General features: G+C 43.0%; 1 protein-coding gene across 1 annotated transcript; it reads left to right on the top strand.

The window, feature by feature from the left end:
- The first annotated feature begins 5712 nt into the window (after positions 1-5712).
- On the top strand, positions 5713-9585 carry CLDN5 (claudin 5). The gene has a single exon (XM_059484896.1). It carries the CDS (start codon positions 5993-5995, stop codon positions 6641-6643), a length of 651 nt encoding a protein of 216 aa, XP_059340879.1. The 5' UTR covers positions 5713-5992; the 3' UTR covers positions 6644-9585.
- Positions 9586-22462: the final 12877 nt, after the last annotated feature.

Consider the following 22462-nt stretch of genomic DNA (forward strand, 5'->3'; position numbering starts at 1 on the left):
GAGGAACAGAAGTGTTTCTTTTGCATTTACCAGCACATACAAGCCCTCCATTTCAAGATACTACTTATGGCAATGAAGAAACAATAAGAAAAGCCTTCAAATATTCTCCAGTATAAGAGACATTTTGCATCTTTCTACCAATATCAATCATCTTTTCCTCTTACTGGAACAAAGTTCCCTTTTAAGAAGGAAGTCAGGACTGTCCAAGCAGATGTGTGTTATTCCTGAAAGCAGAGCTTGGCTGAGATGTGCAGCAGCTGCACTGCTAAGGAGAGGTCCCAAACTTCCCACATCTCCTCAGCACTGCACATTTCTTGAGACATGAGATAAATGTAGTATATTTCCCATCACTAACCCTGAATAGTTTTCAGTAATTCATGGTCATGTGTTTACTAATTACTTTCAACATCTGCAATGTGTATTTAAAACAATGGCATTTGTCCTGGCTGACGCTGCTCTTTACAAACTGACATCTCATCTGATTTCCCAAGAATTACATGGGAAAGAGATCTGCCAGGATCCTGGTACACCACAATCTGTGGAAGGAGGCTGACTCTGGAAAAGGACAAAATTAAACTGTAGTTGTCCTGAAGGAAACATGATGTAGAATGGACCATTAGGCATGAAACAATGTGTATTTCCTATAGCTTCCCCCCATCCTGCCTATCCAAGCTTTAATATGTTCTCAAGATCTGTCCATAGCATTAAAGAGAAGTATTTAAAGTGACACAGCCTAAGCACATATTCAGTGTGATCTTCTGATGAGTGGGATGATCAAACTCATTTACTGACATTCTAAACTTTGGGAAAGGGCCTTCATTGCTCATATTTACTGCTCTGGAACACAATTAACACGGGGTTATGGCTGTCTAGTGACACCACAGTGCTCTCTGCAGAGCTAAATCCAGAAAACAAGGTGCTGAAGGGTTGGGTGCACAGGGGCTCGCCAGTGCAGCCCAGCTGGTCCTGACTGTGGTGACTGGAAATGTTCTCTGCAGGGCATGTTTAACAAAGAGACTGAAGATCAATTCCAACACTGGGAAGATTCAAATGCTGCTCCAGAAGTTTATGTGCAAAGAAATTCAAGAGGGGGATGTTGAATTTAGTTCTAATGATGATTTACCACTATTGTTTTCCTCATTCAGTGAGGAAAGCACCTGTAACACTGTCTCAGCATTCCCACCATGTGTAGTCCTGGCTGCAGCCAGGCAGAGTGTGTGTGTAAAGAGAAGAGACTGACACAGGGCTAGGGCCACTGTGTCTGGAAAGGGATCTCCAGCAGCAAATATATGAAGGCTGGAAGCATATTTATAACTTCTTTCAGTGTTTTTCCAGCTACATATATCAATTTCCTTCCTTTCTTTTACATGACTCTAGTCACATCACCACTGAGAGGGAACCATCCATTTCTCAATCCTGAGGGGCAGCAGCAACACTTGAACAAAAAAAAGTGTTGGATTCTACATCATTAGCAGCAGTTACTGAGAACACTACCTGTTCTTGCAAAATTCTGGTTTGGTTCTCTTTTTGCTCAAAAGAGGATCTAAGAGAAGAAGTGAGAATTTTGTGTTAACCACTTCAGCTTGTTTCCAAAAGAAATTAAACAAATCCAGTGGTGAAATTGAGCACCTTCATTTTGTAATAACTTGCTCATTTGACAAGAACTCATTTCCTATGTGCCAGTCTTCTCATGTGTCACACTGAAGACACATTGGCACTGCTGACACACAAGAACTTCCTGGAACCCTATCCTAGTATGGAATCTCTTCTATTGGGAAAAGAATTGCATTTTAAAGGAAAATTCAGAAAGAAATAATCTTCTCTGAGAAACCTCAGGCTTTCTAGATAAAGAACAACCTTTGCCTAACTGTGGTAGCTAGGGAAGAGGCGCTGCGGAAGATGTCGCGATGTCACGGAAAGCCAGGACCCTCTGTTCCCCGTAGATAAGACCCTCTGTTACTCATAGATAAGAAATTAACATAGGAATGTGGCCCCACTAACAGTAGGAATGTTGCCCCACTGAAGCCAGTAACTTTCCACTCCTTACCCAGTACTTTTCCATTCCCTACTAACCATAGGTAAGAAGGACAAACCCCTTTTTGACGTAGAGACCCCCAAGACTATAAGACCCCATGAGAAGAAGTAATAAACACCTTTTGACCGTCCACCACATTGGTGTCTGCGTACGTCATTGGCCCGAACGGCCCTGGAGAGTGGGCTGTCGAGCTGTACCTCAGAACCAGGTCGCCTGCCTTGATATAGAAGGCAACAGCCTAACCCCTCTGTGTTTGTAAATCTCCCTGCCTTTATTTCAGCACTAATTAGAATACAAAATATGGCACAAAATCTATCTCTAATAGGATTCCTAATTCTTCACCTTTGCTTATGTCTGATCCAAAAGTTATGGTAAGCTGTCTCAAGATCATTGAGCTTTTAATTAATCTTTTGACTCATACTCATACAAGGTTTGTGCATAAGATTGATCCCAAATGTCATTTCCCCCTGTCTTCCAGATCCTTAATATTTTAGGGATTAGAAAGAGCACTTAGGTAAGGGACACTCCACAAATTATAAACCGAGTGTGCTCTGCACGCTACATTTCAGGTCCCCCAAGGCAAATCTATCCAAACATTGCTGGTGGGAGGCCTTGGGGCTGAGCAGAGCCCTGGCAAGGCTGGAGGGCTGGGCACAGCATGTCTGTGCCATGGGCAGGGCTCATGCACCAGGACAAGCAGTGCTGGTGAGAGCCTGGACCCCCATTAACAGCCCTCCCATAACTCTGTGCCTGGTGTTTGTCCTGATTGTAAGGAAAGGAGCAAAAACACAATCACCTCTAATCCCAGAGCCCCTCTTGCTATAGTATGGCTCCTGTGCAATTGTTCTCAGCTTGAATACCACTTCCTCCCATTTTCACAGGCTGTAAAGCCCCCCTATGTATCCCCTTAGAATCATTTCATTCATACAGAGCTGAAGCAGAAATAGATGTAATGACAAGAATGATAATTTGTTAAAGAGATGCTTTGCTGTGAGAGCATCATGCCTTGGAGTTTAAAGGAATCCAGACTTTTCCAGCAAGGGTTTAACTTACAAAGAGGGATTTTCTTTACTTAACACCCCAAATAAAACATTATGCTGATTTGTATTTCCTTTTAAGCAAGTAGAACCTTTTTGTTTCTGGGAGTTTAATTTCCAGTGTTTTGACATTACCACCATCAGAAACCACAATATGCTGAATTGATGGTGTCCTCAGGGCCCCCAGCAGCTGTGTCAGTCAGGGTAGCAGTAAGTTCAAGTAAGCAAACCTGAGAGCACCTTGCACCAGTGATCTCATTAGAGGTAGTGTGTGCAACAAACTTTTAGGATCAAGGAATAAAGTAATTAAAAATGGAGGTTGTTGCCAGTAACCAGGATAAAAGTTAATATCTGGGGTAATGAAAAGAAACAGAGAAAAGTGAAATACCAGGAATGGAAATGCCTCTAAGCAGAAAGGTTCTGTTGCCCTGTGATTATGAAGCATGTATTTCCCCAGAGAAATAATTGCCTTGGATTAAGTGATTTGAAGGAATCTGTTGCTGGGTTACAGGTAGCAAAAGAAGGTGGGTGAGGCTTGCAGAGGTAAAACAAGCCATGGGCTGGTTTCCCTTCTCAGCCCAAAGACCCAGGCAGCTGCACTGGCCCCATGAGTGCCTCCCAGCCAGCACAGGAGAGCACACACAGCCCATGTATCGAAGGAAACTCAGAGTTCCGTGCTCCCGGGCAAGTGGCAAGGGTGGGGCTTTCCTGTGCTTATGGGCTAAGATAACTGGCATTTCTCCCCCCTTGCTTAATTGTTCTTCTCTGCTGTTTTCTATATAATCATTATTATCATCATAAATACAGATATTATTCAGTTTCAGCCTGTGATCTGGATTTCTTCCTGTTCACCTCTGAGACATCTCTGTTTCTGTGGACGGGTTTTTTGCGCATTCTCCTCCTCCTGACACCAGGGACTCTTCTGAGTGATTGTAAGCAGCCCCAGTTTGACAAACTGCACAGCCCCAGTCACACATTCCTCCTGAACTTGCACACTGGAATTTGCAGTTTTGAATAATTGAAGTAAACTGTATGTATTTTATATACAACTGAAAGAGGAGATAAATCCTCTGAGCTCTGTTTACCAGGCAGTCTTTGTTAGGAAGACATTTTCCATGCTAGAATTGTTTACAGCTCCTCAGGCAGAGATAATCAAAAGGCTGCAGCCATCATGTGTCAGCATGTCCAACTCCATGATGGTCCACAAGATCCTGATATTTTTGTATCTTGTGGCTATTTGCGTATTTTGCGGCTAAACTTCATCTTCTGGTTATTAAAAAAAGGAAGTGAAAGGCCTTATTCAGTGTGCTGTGACCTTGTTGTCATCCTCCTGCTACTGCACTGGGGTCCTCTGCTGAAGTCACCTGTCAGGATGTGTGCAGGACATTGCTGCTTCTTACTTCAGCAGTCACATCCTCAGCTGTCAATCCATGTGATTCCTTTAACCTTTGCTTAATCTTTCTTCTTCTGCTGCTTCCTCACATGTGCACTTTTCCATTCATGCTGCATTCACATCAGTCTTGAGATTTGGATCACAAATATCTGCATGCCACAAGACGTGCTGTGCATTTTTGTACAACAGAGAAAACCGCTTATCCAGGGGCAGGAAATGTGTTCTTTTCAACTCTGTGGTCTCCTCTGCACTGGAAGGACACTTTGGGCTAACTGAGAGTAAATCTAGTCAGACCAATTCAAAAATCACTGTGAATATAACTTTCAATTTTGTCTAAAACATTTAAACCTATTGCAATCAAAAAGCCTTTCTCAAGACACCCAGTGCAAAGCCACTGAGGCACAGCTCCTTGTGAGTTCTGTGAGGCAGCTGATGAGTTCTGTTCTCCTTCTCCAGCTGCTGTAACTGCAGCATTCACACCACAAACACTCCCTGCATCTGCCAGCCTTGGGGGGCTGAGACCTGCTGCTACTGAGACCTGCAGGGGCTGAAACAAGGCTACTTGGCAAGAACAATCCAGGACACCAGTGGTCCATGAAGAGACTGTAGCAATTACATTTGCCCAGCCTGATGATAAAACCTCTTGCAAATACAGTGGTTTAGACATGGGCATTTAACTCCCTAACCTACCATAAAGATTAAAATGTTCTGGAACAATTAAAACAATAAAGTAAAGTTTGAAATCTTTGTGAAAGCATGTTTAAATTGTATACCTTACTCTTGGCTCCAGAATCAGAGCAAACAGTTTCATGCCTGGTGTGAGCTAAGAGCAGTCATTTTTCCTGGACCTATCTAAAAATCTGTCTACTGGTACTGACAGGTGACATGCAGATCCCATATCCAAGGCTCTTTTATTTTCTGGGTGGTTTCTAAGCGATTGACGCTGGTATTTTTTAACATTTTCCTGACCCACTGTGCAGGAGAGAGCTGTGCCTGTCCATCAGTGCTTAGTCTTCCGAAAAACGATCAATTAGACTCCGATAACCAGGACTTTCACACTGCTGGGTGCCTGTATTGGCAAGACCTCTCTGAAGGTCTGGCTGCGGACTTTATCAGTAAATAGGAAATTCACAGATAACGGCACTAAAAGGAATTTGAGCAGCCGAAATCCGAGACGAGATGCCTCCCGCCCCACGCCTAACTGGGACCGGGCAGCGTCCCTGCGAGCTCCTCCCGGAGCAGGGAGCCGGGGAGAGCAGAGCCAAGTTTCCCGGCTCCGGTGGGGACCCCCGAGCGGGAGGGAGGGCCGGACACCCGCCCCCGGCCCCGGCCCGCGGCGGGCGGCGCTGCTGCCGGGCAGGGCCGGGCCGGGCGGGCCGGGGGCGGAGGGCGGGCGCCCCGCGTCACCTCAAATAGCCCTGCCCGCGGCCGCGGCGCTCAGAGCCGGCTCGGAGCCGCCCGGGGCAGCGGAGCAGACCCGCCGCGCCTTCCTTCCTGCGGAGCCCGTGGGACAGCGCTGGCAGCACCATGACTTCGGCGGCGGTGGAAATTTTGGGGCTGGGACTGGGCATCCTGGGCTGGGTGGGGGTGATCGTGGCCTGCGGGTTGCCCATGTGGCAGGTGTCGGCCTTCATCGGCGGGAACATCGTGGTGGCGCAGACCATCTGGGAAGGGCTGTGGATGAGCTGCGCGGTGCAGAGCACGGGGCAGATGCAGTGCAAGGTGTACGATTCCATCCTGGCGCTGCCGCCCGAGGTGCAGGCGGGCCGGGCGCTCACCGTCATCGTGGCGCTGCTGGGGCTGGTGGCGCTGCTGGTGACCGTGGTGGGCGCGCAGTGCACCAACTGCATCCGACCCGGCAAGATGAAGTCCCGCATCGTGATCGCCGGCGGGGCCGTCTACATCCTCTGCGGGGTCCTGGTCCTCATCCCGCTCTGCTGGTTCGCCAACATCGTCATCAGCGACTTCTACGACCCCAGCGTGCCGTCGTCCAAGAAGCGGGAGATGGGGGCCGCGCTCTACATCGGCTGGGCGGCCACGGCCCTGCTGCTCTTCGGGGGCTGCCTCATCTGCTGCTGCTCCTGCTCCCAGCGCGACGAGACCTCCTTCCCCGTCAAGTACTCGGCGCCGCGGCGGCCCACGTCCAACGGCGAGTACGACAAGAAGAATTACGTCTGAGCGGGGCTGGCCCGCTCCGCGGCCCCGCGGGGCACGGACAGACGGCTGCGGCCCGGGAGCGTCTGCGGGGAGCTCCAGCGCTCCCCTGCCTGGAGGCTTTTCTTAGCGGGGACCCCCGTGAAGCGGCGGCCCTAGGCAGGGCAGCGCCCCGCTGCCCTCCAGCCCGGCTCCCCGGCGGGTCCGGCCGCTCCGCTGCGGGCAGCGCCGCGCTCGGCGCCGCCGGCTCCCGGTACTGACCGACCGCGCTGCCGGCCGAGCAAAGCCCTCCGCGAACCAGCGTCGGGAACCGAGGAGCCCCGGCGAGTCACGGCGGCGTTTGCCGGGACGCCCCGTCCGGGCTTCGCCGCCGCCGCCTGCCCGCCGGCTCCCGCCGCCGGCCCCGGCCGTTCCCCGGTGTTACCGGGACACTTGTGAGTACTCTGCCCCCGTTGTGGCTGCCGGTGCCTCGGGGCACCGCCTGCTGCCGGGACCGGGCGTCGGGTGCGCGCCAGAGCCGAGGAGCAGCTTCGCATCTCCGTCATCTCTCCCCAAAGGCTGCATCCGGCAGGTCCCGCTCGGACTGATAACGGGGGGTTTGATCTATTCGGGCAATTAAAATAGGGATCCTGTCCAAAGCCTGACACTAACCTCGGTCCTTAATCCCACAGGCAGTAACTCTTTGGAGAAAGTTATTTAACTTTCTTCAGTTGTTTCAGTCCTTCAGTGAAGCGTATTGGTCTGTGTGTATTTGAAACCTCGAAAGAGATTTCAGGTAGTTGCTGTCCTTTAGTGGAGTACAAATCAGATTGTAGGTTGTCTCTTGAGGTTCTTCATCTCTTCTTCAGCTTATGCTCTGTTTTTACTTGAAAATGAACTCATTGCCAGAATTATTCAAGGACTAGACTAAGAAATCTAGGAGATCACTGTATGTCCTGGCTCCAGCAGGGCCTCTGCTCCTCTCATCTGCACTACAGGAGATTGGAAACATAAAAATCACCCCAGATACTGATGGTTGGGGGGAATGATGTCTTTGTGGCCTTCCTGCCAAGCTCTGCTTGCTGCCAGTTTTGAAATGTGTGTTCAGTTGGACGTGAGCTTGGTTGGCTCCCCACCATGGTTTTGTTAACACGTGCTTTCCTTCATTTACCAAATCAAGCAAAAAATTGCTGGAAGAATTTTACCAAAAATATCTCGAGTGAGACTTTACACCAGGTGATCAGTTGTGAAGTCATGACTCTCACAGCTCTCAGCTCCTCTGCATTGCCCTAGTAACACTCTGCAGACTGGAAGGAAGATGGTTTGGACAACATAACTCTAATTTTCTTCAGGTCAACACCTCCTGAACTTCATCACAGTCTGAAATATTAGTTTACACTTTTTCATTTTACACTGCAGAGACAAACTTTGTTAAGGGAGGAGCTTAAGGGGATGGTTTGATACTCCTCCAATCTAATTATTTGTAAATCCACACAGGATGATGCTACTGACTGTGGCAGCATCTACATTGCCATAAGGAGATTTCTGCCAAGAGTTAGGGAGGAAATGTGCTGTTTATACTCCTCAGAGATCAACCCTACAACCTCATAGGTCCTCACAATCATGTAGCAATACAGTGCATAGCTGACCTGAGCATTAACTCTTACAGCTTTCTGGTAACACCAAACTCATTGACAAACCATAACTGTGGGTCTGACAGATTCACATTGACCCTATTCTTGCCTTGCTTAGCAAACTTAAAATTCTTGAGGTATCAGCAATTCATAGACTGGAATGAGAGACTAAAGTCTTGCCCCTGCAATTTTTGATGTTGAATATTGAGCACCTTTTTGAAGATAAGTCCTTTTGTTTTTTAAACACATAAATAGCAGGGTCTGAGCTCATCAGAGAATACAAAAGCAGAGCAATATGTCTACAAGTACTTCTGCTCTATAGAGGTGCAGCTCTAATACTGCCTCCATTTTAATAAAATATGTAATTTTGTTTTTATTATATGATATGTAGTTTTGGTACAAGAGTGAAACATTCTATATTTCATCATTGCAACTTTTTGAAAACAGTGTAACCTTGTAAACTGTAAATGTATTTAAAGGCATATATTTTGCAAGAAATCTACCAAAGTTGGCTTGTTATATGGTTTGGTGCCTTTATTTCATGACTACTTTGTTTCAAATTGTAACATCCAACTGTATTTGTCACTCAGCTCTCTGGTGTCTAGCAAATGAGCCCACAGATATTAGCCCAAATCCTGGACCTTGCCCTCTTTTGTCTCAAGTTAAAGAACTAAACCCCACTGACAAAAATGTCTGCATGTCTCTGAACAGCAGAGCCTTCACAAGTGCTGCAGAATTTGGGGTCTGACCAACAGATGAAATGTTCCTGGAGAATCCATCACTAGCATTTCAAATCAAAACTGGTGTCTTTGGGAGAGGGAGGAGAAACCAATGCCTTAGAAGGGAATTTTAACAAGCCAAATTTCTTGTATTGAGGCAGGGCTGGATCCTCTTATAACCAAAATCTGAAAAACTTACACAGAAAGATCTCTTGGAAGAAGCCGGTGCTAACTGTGCATGTGCTACTAAACACAGCATCATCCTACCAAAACTGTAACTTGTGCCTGAGATCAGAGGGGCAGCACCCAACAATACTTGCAGGAAGTGGAGCCCATTTAAAAAAATATTTTTATATTTAATCTCATCCTTCAGTATCGTTAGTTGTTGCTGTGCTTTAAAAGATAACCTGAGAGAATGCTGTTACTGATGTCCCTGGCTTCAGGGTAAAAGTCTAAGTCAGTTTCTGCTATTTTGTTTTCTAAGAACAAAGATCTAGTCCTGAATTTAAAACCTTGGAAGTGCTCAGGATCAGGCCTGAACCTCATCCCAATGAAAAGATAAATCTATAGCACTTGTTTACTATTTTTATTTTGTATTTATGATTTCACATAAAAATAAAAACATGTAAACCAATCCCTGAACAGAGTCACTGTGTTTTGTGAAAGCCACTGGGTTGTTTGGCTCAGGAAGGTGGGGTGTGATATTGGTGCCCAGAGGGAATTTACCTGGGCTGGCTTTGGGGAGGAGAGCTGGGTCACCTCTGAGGAAGAAGGAAGGGCTGCTCCCTTGCAGAGCAGCACCTCAGCTCTCCACTGAAGCCTCAGACAAAAGAGAGCAAGGAGCAGCAGCTGCTCTTGTGATGTGAGCACATTAGGAAGTGGAGTGTGAGTCCCAGCTATTTTGGGAACAGCTCTAAGCATGAAGCTTTTAAAGCTTTCAATTTTTACACATTTAAACTAAAAGGAAAAAATCCTGCTGCTTGGATCAGCCCCAACCTGACCTGATACCCTAATTGTTTCTGCCAAGCATTTCTTTTTTTTTTTTCAAAAGTGCATTCAAGCTGGGGAAAAACATTTTCACAGATGCAGCAGAACAGAACCTAAAAAAAAAAGACCCAAAACTAATAAAGACTGGTAAAGTAAACTATATAGACTAATTGCTAGTGGAGAAATTTACCTAAGTTATTTGACTGCCAGGGAGGACATTCAATATTTTGTAGATTTTTTTTTTCTTTCAAGATTTTCAAGCTTTGTTCTAACAAACTATTGCTTTAAAAATGAAGAAAAAACATCTTCAAAGCCTTCATTTTGCAGCATACTTGCCAGCTCGGTTGAGATTAACAAAAGCTCCTTGCCACCCTCCCATTGCTATGCACATGCTGAGCTGGAAAGAGGGTGTCTGTCAGCTTGGCCTTTGTCCTGCTAAACGAACCATTTCATAGTTATGAATTTGAAAGTAACCTGCAGTTCATACCCTGCAAATCTGGTTAGATCCTGTCTGTGCAAAGAAGGGAAATGCACCAGGCAGGGGGAAAAGGAAGCTCAATCAGTCATGTTTGCTGCAGGATGTTTAAGGAAATATTTCCTTTTCCTGTACAAAGATGTTAGTTGGGTATCTGCTCTTTGAAACATACAAAACATTTTACTCTTTGTGAGTGAGAGAGTTCAGATTTTTATTTAAAATCTATTCTTTGATCAAATATTATGCAAGGAATTTGTTCTTTTTCCTTGGCCATCTTTCAAACCCCAAAAGCAGGTCTCCTCCAAATCATCCATATATCTGTAATGCTAAAAGACAGTCCTGCCTGTCAGGAGCCATATGCCACATGTAAGTGCCATATTCATTCATTTATTGAACAATATATTAAGGCAGCATTCAGCATCAGATGGTACCCACAATGCATCCCTTTTGTGTGTGCACCGAAGAAGAAAATCATTAATTAAGCACACATGTTTGAGGATTTTCTTTTGTAAGGCTGCTTGGTAAGACATAACAAATATTCCTGCTGTATTAGATTAATTGGGTGAGAGAAGGTGAATTCTCTTTTCAGGTCAAATACTGCATTTGTTTTACTTGGAGCCTGATTGTGAAAAGACAAATCATCCTGACAAAGCCTCAGGAGTTTGTTGTATTTATATTTTGGACATGACTGACTTCTACCATTTTTATTTTGATCAGACCTTAGTTTGTGTCTGTGTGTGTCACTGCTCCAGGCTGTTCCTTGCTGTCTCTGCAGCAATAGGGTCTGTCTAGAAACCTCCTTCTTCTACCTACTACTACCCTCAATTAGAAGAAAAGGAGAACTTCAACCACTGATAAAACCTCCCATGGCAACAGTGAAGGCTTTACAGTTGCCTGGATACACAGACTTGCTTCACCTTTTTCTTAAGCACAGATTGAGACATCATGAATCAATTCATCAGTGTCCTTTGTCTGTGCCATTTTGGGATTTTGTTACAACACTGAGCTTCCCCCTCCTTCCAAAGCTCACTGTGTGGATTCAACCCAAAATCAGACAGAGAAAAGTAAGGAGCAGTGGGACTCAGCATGGAAACACAAGTGTTGTGCTGAAGGCATCTCCCAGGGCTCCTGCCAGTCCTCTCCTCATGCTGCTCCCTGGCCACTCATCTACTGCCCTGAGGGAGAGCTTTGCCTCTCTGAAACTCCACCTGTGGTTTGGGTTGCTGGTTGCTGTAGCCAAATAAGCTCAGAACCAGGGGGGATCAAATCACACAAACTTTACCACTTAAAATGTGAAAATACTCATCAGCATCAGTGGCTGTTTTAAAAGTGGTAGAGGAAAATGAATATATGAATGATCTGGATGTCAGCCATCCTGACAAGAATTAACTGGTGCATTAACTGAACTACTGGCCTTAGCTATTTGATTTGAGAACAATAGAATCATCCAGCATGGGGTACTATACATACAGCACTGATTAAAGATCCTCATTAAAGCATCTTGAATGTCAAAAGCTACTCACATTGACTAAAGCACTGGCAGGGTATTCAGAGCAGGTACAAGGTGTTCCTGAGGCCCAGTTGATATGACATCCACACAAGTTTCTCCTTCTTTTGGGAAAAAATAGCCTTACTTCAGGCATGATGAAGTACCTCAGTGCTCTTGTATACAGCAATAGCAGTGGATCCATTCCTTATTACACCTCAGCTTCAAACCCAGGGATGTTCCCTTCAAGTGGATCCTCCAGGCTGCACCAGCCAGGCAGAGTTTGCATGGCCCAGGGAGGTGCTCTGGTGTACACAAACAAAACAGATGAGATTAAGCCTGCTCATGTTTATTTACAGTGGAGAACAAAAGTAAATGTTTAAAATAGCTGATTTTTTCCAGGCAAACAACAGATAACACTCTCAAAATGACTCTGATACAGTGAGCAAGCTGTGAACTCTGTGCCAGCATCCCGTGCATCTCTCATTGCTGGCTATGTCCTGCAAGCAGGTAAGCTACACATGTGCACATTTTAGGTCTTCAGCACCAGCTGTGCCAGCTGTAGAACATTTGGGGCTTTTTTAAGATAAGCAGAAGATTTTTATGAGTTGAACAAATGCACTAAAAGCTAGGAGATGCACAAAACCAGATCCCACAACAACAATTGTAATCTGGTAGCTAAAATAGTTTGCAATGTTAAATGCATTGTGTTTCAGCTGTGTATATTTCTAAAGTTTCAACAAAGCAGGTTAGCTGACAGAGCTCAGAGTGACATTCCTCCTGATCCCATGCCAGGTACTCTGACCATTAATTTAACCATATGTGGGTACCTCTGGCCTCTGTTCCCACTCTCAAACACATTCTGAACTGATTCCCCTCTATTACACTCATACGTAACTCATTAGCATCAACTGTGTTTGTTGTTATCAGAACACTTCCACAGAAGGTTAAACCTTAAGAGAATTTAGGCTTGGGCATAAATGATCACTCAGGCAAGAAAAATAGGCACTGCTTGACAAGAACATATGTGAAATCTCAAAATGGTAGGATTCAGTTTCAATATACCTTCACATATTTGAAAAATTGGGACAAAACCCAACAATCACCAATTCTTATCAGCTCTAACAAGTGCCTAGCACGGCAGAATTCTTGCACTATGTATATTTTTAGATTACTCTTTCAGTTATAATGTTCTGTCCTTACTGTATATCTTTTGTCAGAATTAGGATATCTGCTGCAGCAGCCTGGATAACCTTTAGCCTGAGCTACAAAACCTTTAACAGTTTCCAATTATAACAGCAATCTTTCATTCTATAATACAAATAAACCCAAGTGTTATCTCGACACAGAAGACTCACATGAATACCCAATGACTACAGAATGATTTCACCATTTTTTTCCTCTATAATTTCCTGCTATTATTTCATTGGAAGTGACTGCCAAGATCCAAGCAACATAATACATTTCACTGTTTACATCTATTTTATTTTTGTTATACTGTTGACATTTCAAAATGTTGACATGCAAGGCAAGTTTTAAAAATTTAACATCTACTTGAATTCCATTATGTTCTTGAACCCCTAAATTATTTTTAGGCTGTCCTGTTTTCTCCTGATTTTCTTGTCTGACCAGCTGATAATATCCATGCACCTAAATACTTGTCAATTTTATAAAATCTTAACTTCCACAGCTTGTACCATGGAAGAGGAGTTTCAGATTTTCAGAAAGTGACATGGTAATGTCCCTTTTCAGACATATGGAATTAGTTTCCCCATAAAGATAATATTTGTCTACGGTAACAATGTGGATTGGGCAGCAGTTTGGAGAGAGTTCCATTGGGTGGGAATTCCATTAGGAAGAAATTAAACAAAGACATCATTAAAGCAGTTATTCTGCAGCTATAGATAGTGGATATTCCCAGAAGCCAATATCATACTGAGACTCTAGGGGTAAAATGTTGTTTAGATAGTATTAAAAGAGACTTCTTGTCTACCTGGGGTTATTAATGACCACAACTATTTAAGACATCCATATCATCATTACAGTGTCCCTCCTAAAAGAAAAGCTATTATCCATGGCATCCTGCCCAGATTCCTGAAGAGCTGATTACATTCTTTAGAACCTGCACTTTTAGTTGATTACAGCAGTCCTGACTTCATACCTGGATGCTGCGTGGGCTCTCTTCACACTCTGAAGCCACTACTGACATCTGTCCTAAAGCCTGAGCATTGGTGGTGGGAAGAGCAATCCCCTTTTCTCCTGTCTCTCTCACAAGGTTGGAGATTTTTTTACTTCTTTCTCTCTGCAAAATGTATTCACAGCCTTGCAGAAATGGCCTCTGGCAGATTGCAATGAACTCCACTGGTAAAAGCTCCACTCAACACTGGCTTGTTGAAAACAAGCCCACTTCAAAGACAGGCTGGGAGGGGGAGCTAAATTTTAAGACCAAGGTTTTTCCCCTTAACAGAGTTACTGAAATCTGACTCATGTCACTATAAGAAATTGAGAATTTCAGTTTTAACACCTGCTGCTACACAGGAATTCAGATTGTGAAGGAAGGGCAAACTGGCATCCTTCTCCTGAACCAAAAGGTCTTAAGTCTGGCCTGGCCTCACAACATGGGCAGGCAGGATGCAGGAGCTCTTAAACTGCTGTGAAACCTCACTTTGTGACCTTGCAAGGGAGTTTGAGTCAAACAGAAGGGTCTAACTCAGAAGAAGAAAAAGGAAAGACATGATGTTAGTGCTTTATAATGAGCAAAGTGGCGTAAGACCTCAGTCTGCTGTAGGCACCAAACTGAGATTCTGAGGTGACAGTAAAAGCACAGACACCACACAGATAAACAGCTAACAGGAATGAGAGCCTGGAAATGGAAATGAACATATCTAGACAGAAGTAAAAACGAAAGAGCTCAGTTAACTTAAAACGTGAACGTAGAACAATAATTAACTTTGTTTCATACTGTACCCAAGCTGAAAGTACAATAGGAAAGGATTTTCTTAACAGACTAGAAAATAGTGCACATAACATGTGTGTAGGTGAGGTGGTGAATGCCCTGGACAGTGGGAGGGTTTAAAACTGATCTCAGCAATGTACAAGATTTTTTTTGTTCTAAAAACAAATGAGAGAACTAAAAGGAGTGACTGAACACTGGATAAAAACCAGCACAAGTGACAAAATATAAAGGCATAAGATGAGACTAAATACTGCTTAGCTAATAACTAATTAATTTGTCACAGTAATGTCTCCTTTTGGGTCTCCCTGTCCATTTGCATGAGGTGCTCTCTAACATCCATCCTGATGAAGGAAGAAGGTGAGGCAAAGAGGAAATACAAAGTTTAATGAAAGAAAAGGTCACAAATATGTGCTGAATAACAAAAAAATGAGGAGTCATCACATTTCTTTCCTAAGGGCTGCAATCAGGGAGGAGGAGGGGCAGCTGTGATTCTTGAACAGTTTCTGCCAAGTCAGTGCAGTAATCTCGGAGCCATACACTGTATTTGTATCTTTGAAAGGCTCAGAGAAGATGAGCCTTTCTGAAAGGAATAATTTATATGTTATTTGGAGATAATGGAACAGATGAGTAAGCAGATATATACATACACAGAGACTGTCAGAATGGGATATTGGCCCAGAACACAAACAACATCTACATTTACTGGCAAAAATTCCCCATGAGAATTGACATAGTTGAGAGTTTAATAGATAATATGAGTTTAAATAAAAAGAAGAGAAGTTAGGAGGACAACAAAGCTGGCTTTAACTACTACCCATTCCAAAAAGGTCTATCTCTTTCAAACAGATCTTGTTGGCTCCTATCACCTATTTGTAGAATGAGATGAGGGTTTTCAGGCTGGGTAGATGACCCCTGTGCAGCTGTGCTACATTTCATCCTCCCTTTTGTTGCTCAGACAGTTTAGTGGGACACTCTCCTGTATCCTATTCCCTCTTCCTTTGCATTTCTAACAGTGCTGTCGCTTCAGGAAATGCCTGCCTGCATTCACTGCTAAATCAAGCAGGAGTCGTGCTGGCAATTCAAGGAACACCTCATCAGAGGGAAAAAAGCAATTGCTGCTGAGCTATTGTTTTCCATTTCATTTCACACACTCAAAGAGCTCTGGTGACCACCCAGTGGGTGCCCTGAAACACAGATTCCAGGACACCTTCCTGAGCTAGAAAGGCAAACCGGATTTACTGCTGACCCTCTATTGTTTCTCAGTCTCTCTTTTCCTCTCAGTTCTTTATTTTCTATTTTTGTACTTCACCCGGTCATTTTCAGTCCTTTTCAGGTCCCCTTCTCAGTTTTGTATGCAGCAGTTGGAAAGCTCTGTTCCTTTGACACAGCATGCTATGCTCAGGGAAGTTTCTAAGAGGATATTCTACAACAGGAGCCAGCAATTCAGTATGAGTCAGATAAATGAGTCAGAATTCAGTAGCTTTTACAAGGAAAAAGTGTCATAAAAAGGATATGTTCATTAAGTTATTGTTTTAACTACTCTGTCCTTAACACTGATATCAGCTAATCTACTTACATGGCTACACAGCAAGTGGAACCAGCTGAAACAACAATACTCTTCCCCTTCTTCATGTTCATGAAACAGCACACACTGGATTTGCAAAGCAGGTAACCAAATCCAGCACCCATGTATGCTGTTTTTGTGGGTGTGAACAAACTGCAGCCCAACAACAGGATAAAGAAACCTAAACACTGCAGGGAGATTCAGTCCTTTGGTAGGAAGAATGGGTTTTGCCTAATGTTAGAGGCAGATTACACAGAGGCAGAAAAATCTCACAAGGGGAGAAAACAGGCAGACAGAGAGGAAAAACTGCAGGGTGGTTTGGTTTTTCCTTAGAATGTTTTAGGGGAACAGTATTTCCCCCCTAGAACAGACATGTCTGGGGAATTCCATGAATGCTTTACAATATGTGCATACAGGTCTTTAAAGGATTGTGCTCGATTTTTCAAAATGTAACTTTTACACAGTGCAGAAATGGTGCTGCTCTGATAGCACACACTTGCAGAGCCATTAACCCTGGAGGGTAATGTATGTTACTGACAAGAGCTATAAATAATGAAGAGCATACCAGGTTTTATATTTTTAAAGCAGAAAATGGTTTCAGCCATGAAGATTTTGGCAAATGAGAAAGTAAAGCTTGACATGACAGACAACATCTTAAATTTCCCAAGGAAAATCCCACAAACAGTGTTGGGTGGTAATGGTCTGGTACTAGATAGACCCGAACTCTCAATTATAGACAAAATAGGATTGCTAGAAATCTGGATGTATCTGAAAACTGGATATTGATTTAACCTAGTAAGCAATGACTGTGTAATTGAGGCAAACATGGACAGTGAAAATGAAACACTCAACAAGCCCTGGCTCTGTTTGGAAGGCAATTATTTGAGCAGTGTGACACAAACCAAATGGTACCATGAAACACCATAGTTCTCAGCTAAAGGATCAGGTTGCAGAATTATATTACAGCACTAGTTCTGCAGCTGTTGAGATATTATTTCCATTGGTAGGGCAACAGCTTTTCAAATTTGAGATCCTGTGAAAAAAAATCTCCCAAGACAGTCTGCCCCCTCACAAGTGATATAGCCAAAGATTCTTTTGAGCTTCCCTGAACTTAACAGTTACCACTGGAAAAGCCCTGAACCGTTTGGAGAGAACTTTTTTTTTAAATTTTATTTATTAATTTTAACATCTTCCATACAATGTAGCAAAGCCCTTTCCAGTTAAAAGAAACTTCCCTGAAGGAAGCACGGCAGCCTCAGGAAAAAAATTTATAATGCTAATTTCTTAAAAGATGAATGTCATCCTGTACATAGGCATGGGGACATTTTGGTCAGTGCATGGTCTCAAATGAGGAACTTAGCCAAGGCCCAAGAAGGTAATCTCAGAGCTCAGACCATGCTTGATCCAGGGCATGCTGTATTCTTGCTATTTGAGTCCTGAATTACTTCACTGACCACAGCAGTTTTTAAAGAAAACACCATTTTACGTGCCCCTTCCTTCTAGGCTACTGATCCAGTCAGACTTTCAGATCAGACAGTAGATCATTATTAATGGCATATTTATTTTGAGAGCCCTTTGGTGACTCCTTTCAGCAAATAAAAACATACTAAGAGCTGACTGTCCCTGTGAATTGTTTCCAATTCAATGGCAGGTACCTCCAATTTTCCACTGACATGCTGCAAATGAATGATTAAATGAAAGTAAATTCCACTGAGCCAAACAGTGGAAAGAGACACTAACACCAAAGGGGCTGCAAACAGACAAGCTGCAGCAATAAGAGGTGACTCTAAGTGCTATAAAAGACAGCACACTTTTGTTGTAAGGGAGTATTATCTCTTTTGCAAGGATCAGAAAGGAATCATCTAAATTAAAACTGGTTTTGAGAAGAAAACAAAGGACCCAGAATGTCATGGTTCTTGTCTAACACAGGCATCCCAGGCATTAACATGAAGGAATACCCAGAGAAGTCATCTACAGTCCTTAAGCAAGTGGCAAAGACTTCAGAGAAGGATGCTGTTGAACCAAGGATTAAAAAAATCCCCTGTTCTCTTAATAAAATAACCTGAGATCGAGCACTGGAAGGAACTATGCTGTGATACAGCTTGTGTATACATTTTACCTTAGTTTAGTTCATAACATATGATTAGGCTTGCCCATAAATTCCTACAGGATTGGTCTTAATTCTGATTTCAGAATGACTTGTGAGCCTTCAGCTCATTGAGAATATCCTGCATCAGCAACTCTGCTGAGTGCTTGTTGTGATATCAAATTACCAGACAAGTCTTTATCTCTGGATATTGAGATTTTAGTGCATTGCCCACATGCACACCATGGAGCAGACAGGATGTCAAGGTAACAAACGCCAGGATAAGAACCAGCAGCCACAAATGCCTTGAGGGGGCAGAGGAAGCCAAAATGATTCTCTCACCCAGCAGCAGTGATTGGGAAACCCCCATTCTCAGCTCTGTCAGACCCAGGGATGGCATCAGCTTGGGTACCATGAAATTAGGGATTTCTGGCCTATTTTCAACATGTTTGACCTTTGTGTTTCTTCTCTAATTCTGCCACCTTCTGAATGCCAAAAATCAACACTCAAATGCTTTAAAAGAATGGCATCCAGTCTGAAATAAAAAGCTCCCACAATTTTCTTTCCCTAGTGAATGTTCTGCAATATTTCCTGCTAAGTCTGTGTTTATAACCCAAATGCTTGTACATAAAGGTGGCATTTTTGAGCTCCACCCTGGGCAGCATATTTTTCAGCTCTTGAATCTGCTCCAAGGGAACTTTTAGTACCACCTTGAAGCCAACAATGGTACATGAGTGCCAAGAGGGATTTCAATTTTTCCCTTTAAAGAAACAAACATTTCACTGCTTTCTTTCCCTCAAGCCAGACTTACTCACAAAGGAAATTTCAGAGGAACATTTTCAAGAATATTCCTTCTATGAGGGAATCAAAACCACCGATTGACAGATGTACACATAAAATCAAGAAATGATGCTGTTTATTGCCGTGAGAACAGTTCTGGTGTTTTATGCTTTGATTCCTCCTCACTTGTGATTACTACATCTCCCTTTTAATAAATACTGCTCTGTACTGCTCCCCTCTTTACAAGTCAGCACACCCTGAGAGGTCAATTCAACACAACAAAACCATCTTCAAAGAGCTCCTGTAAAAAAGAGACTGATTTTAAAACTTCTTCTTCTGGACTTTACAACTGGGGTGCTCCAGACTAGTGATTGGAGTGATGTAAAGTTTTATTTCTCTTGTATTTCTGAACAGGTGAGCACTGGAAATGTTGTCCTGAAAACAGGAGTGGAAAAAGTGAAAACTGAAGCATTAAAGACAGTCAAATATGACAATTCAGAAGTACTTCTCCTGCCTGAGTTCTCTAGAGTACATGGGATTTAACTGAACAGTCAAACAGCTCTCCTGCAAACCATTCAGCATTTTAAGGCTGCAATGGCTGCCTCAGATCCTGTCAGGTTTACAAGTGATGATTGCTACTTACCAATATAAACTCAAATAGCTGATAGAGCAGCTAAAACCATCAGATTCTGAAATACCTCTGATTTATTGCTTCTGCCACGGCAGCAGAGCAGTTGGCTCTAAGGGAGTAGTCACAGGGAAGAGTGGGAAGAAAGAGCCAATACTGCAGCTAAATTTGATGTGGCTCATGAACTATAGCTCCTACTGATGTAGGACCAACTGTATTTTCATCCAAGTACCAAAGCATAAAAGTCTGATGATAAACATACATACAACTGTAGATCAAGGCATAATCCCCTAATATCTTCTAATATTCAAGCCAGGAATATTTTCTGTCCTTTATCACAAATTGTTTTACAATAGCAAGTAAAAAGAATGAATATTTGCAAAATAATTTGCTTAGAAATCATTGTAGGGATTTTAACTTCCATTAATAAGAGCAACCAGCATTATTATACTGTTCCATAGTGTTTAGCTTTTCACACAATACTTAGCTGTGCTGCAGATCTACTCACCACAAACACTGCACAGGCTAGAATTTTGCAAAGACCCAGGAGGAAGTGAATGCAGAATCCCAGATAAACACTGACAGTGACCAAACACAGAAACCACACCTGGCTCAGGATGGCCTTGGGCACAAGGACTGGGACAGCACTTTGTGTCTGGAAGGAAGCATCAGATGCAGGGCTTGGTTTCTCTGTCCTTCCCCAGCACCTGCTTCTGACATTAGAGGCCAAGAACTGAGCAAAGCCCACTGGCCTCCCCCTGTGGCTGCTACTGCCACAGTCAAACTGGCACAGACTCTGTTGGTTTTTCATCCAAGGAAGCTGTAACATTCATTAATTTTATTTTTTTTTCCTAAAGAGAAATATGAAAGGAGGTAAGAAATTTTATCCACCATGCAACCTTGACACTGGTAAGTACAAGTCTATTAAGTCACCAGAATTCTTTCATAAAAGAGGATTCACTTCAATTCAAATCAAATCAGATCTTTACTGTGCAATTTCAATTATGTTTAAATCTATAACCCCATAAAAAGCCCAGCCATGAATCACTGAGCAGGAATGGCATAAATCAGCTTGTTCAGCTGCTTCAGTACTTTGGTATTTAAGGATTTTCAACATTTTATTTTGTTAAAGGAAAACTAAAACATTTTAAAGGATTTGTTTTATACTGCTATTGTTCTCAGATTAGCAGCAGCAGAAATATTTAAAGAACTGATTAGAAGGCTGCTATTACAGCAAGCAAACACTGGAAGAGTTACTGCAGCTTCAGTGTAATCCTTAGGGAATGTTTCTATTTGCATTCAGACATGGCTAGGTGGAATATGACTACATTTCAGAGGCTAAGCTGATTTCTCAGTGCTCTATTTGAAAATGAGTCATTAGAGCCACAATTTGGGATAATCAATCAAAAGCATAATTATCTCCTCAGGCAGAGATGTCAAGTGACCATTTTACCCAATCTACACAAGTTTCAATGGGCCACTCAAACCACAAAGTTATTGCTGCTGAATGAAACTGCTCCACAATCTCCAGGTAGCATTAACATATTACTCAACACATTCTGTAGCCTAAAATAAACTACATAAGGAGCCTTGGATTCTATTGCCTACGTTGTAAAATGCTGACACGCAAAATTTTTCTCTATTGGCAGAAACTCCTTCAGGTGTCCATGTAGATTTAATAACTTCCTTTTTACACAGCATTCCACACTCCTGACTGATTTAGGGCCACATTTGGATGACCTGGGAATCAGTTCAACAGCTGATCAATTCTAAAATTTGCAAAAGCATTCTGGGCACTTCCAGCAGATCTTGGGAAAAATTGAACCTTATAAACCAACAAAAACCAAACAACCAACCAAGAAAACCACTAAAGGAGGGACAAGGAAAGTTTGTTTTATGTTACACATGTTTGGTTGAAGAACCTGGCAAATCACCAACACATCCCAACATAAAAATTAGCTCCCACTTCTCATCCTCCCAGTACGACACAATATGCTGAAGCTCAAGGGTGCTTGTGCCTGAAAATCTGTCCATTTTTCAAAACACTACAATCACCTAGTAAAAGAAGTCTTAAATATATGATAGGGCTAAACTAGTTAGTCATTTAACACTGCAGAAATGGCAGTGATTCTTTTGGGATAAATAAATTAATTTCCTACATTTATCTAATTTAATTCACCCAGCAGTTTGCAGCTGAAAGATAAAGTGAGAATATTTAAAAGTGCACTTCTCTGTCACAGAGACTTGTACCTTTTACATATTAATTGGCCTGGCACTACTTGTTCAAAGGACAGCAGAAACTTCTGTGTTTCCATTTCCAGAGACATGAAGCCCAGCAAAGTGACAGAATTTCTGTATGCTGCAAAACCCAAAATGAGCTGCTAAGGGGCAATACAATTTATTGTCAAAACTACCTAGTAAGCATTTAAAATCAAAAGGCAGCTTTGCTTTATCTTAGGAAGCACAATTTTTGGCCATCCCAGCTTGGCACAGGGATTTTATTCAGATAAGGTGACAACATATAAAAAATTCTTAAAAACCCAAACCAA

This window comes from Ammospiza nelsoni, chromosome 18, assembly GCF_027579445.1.
Source record: "Ammospiza nelsoni isolate bAmmNel1 chromosome 18, bAmmNel1.pri, whole genome shotgun sequence".
Lineage (NCBI taxonomy): Eukaryota > Metazoa > Chordata > Aves > Passeriformes > Passerellidae > Ammospiza > Ammospiza nelsoni.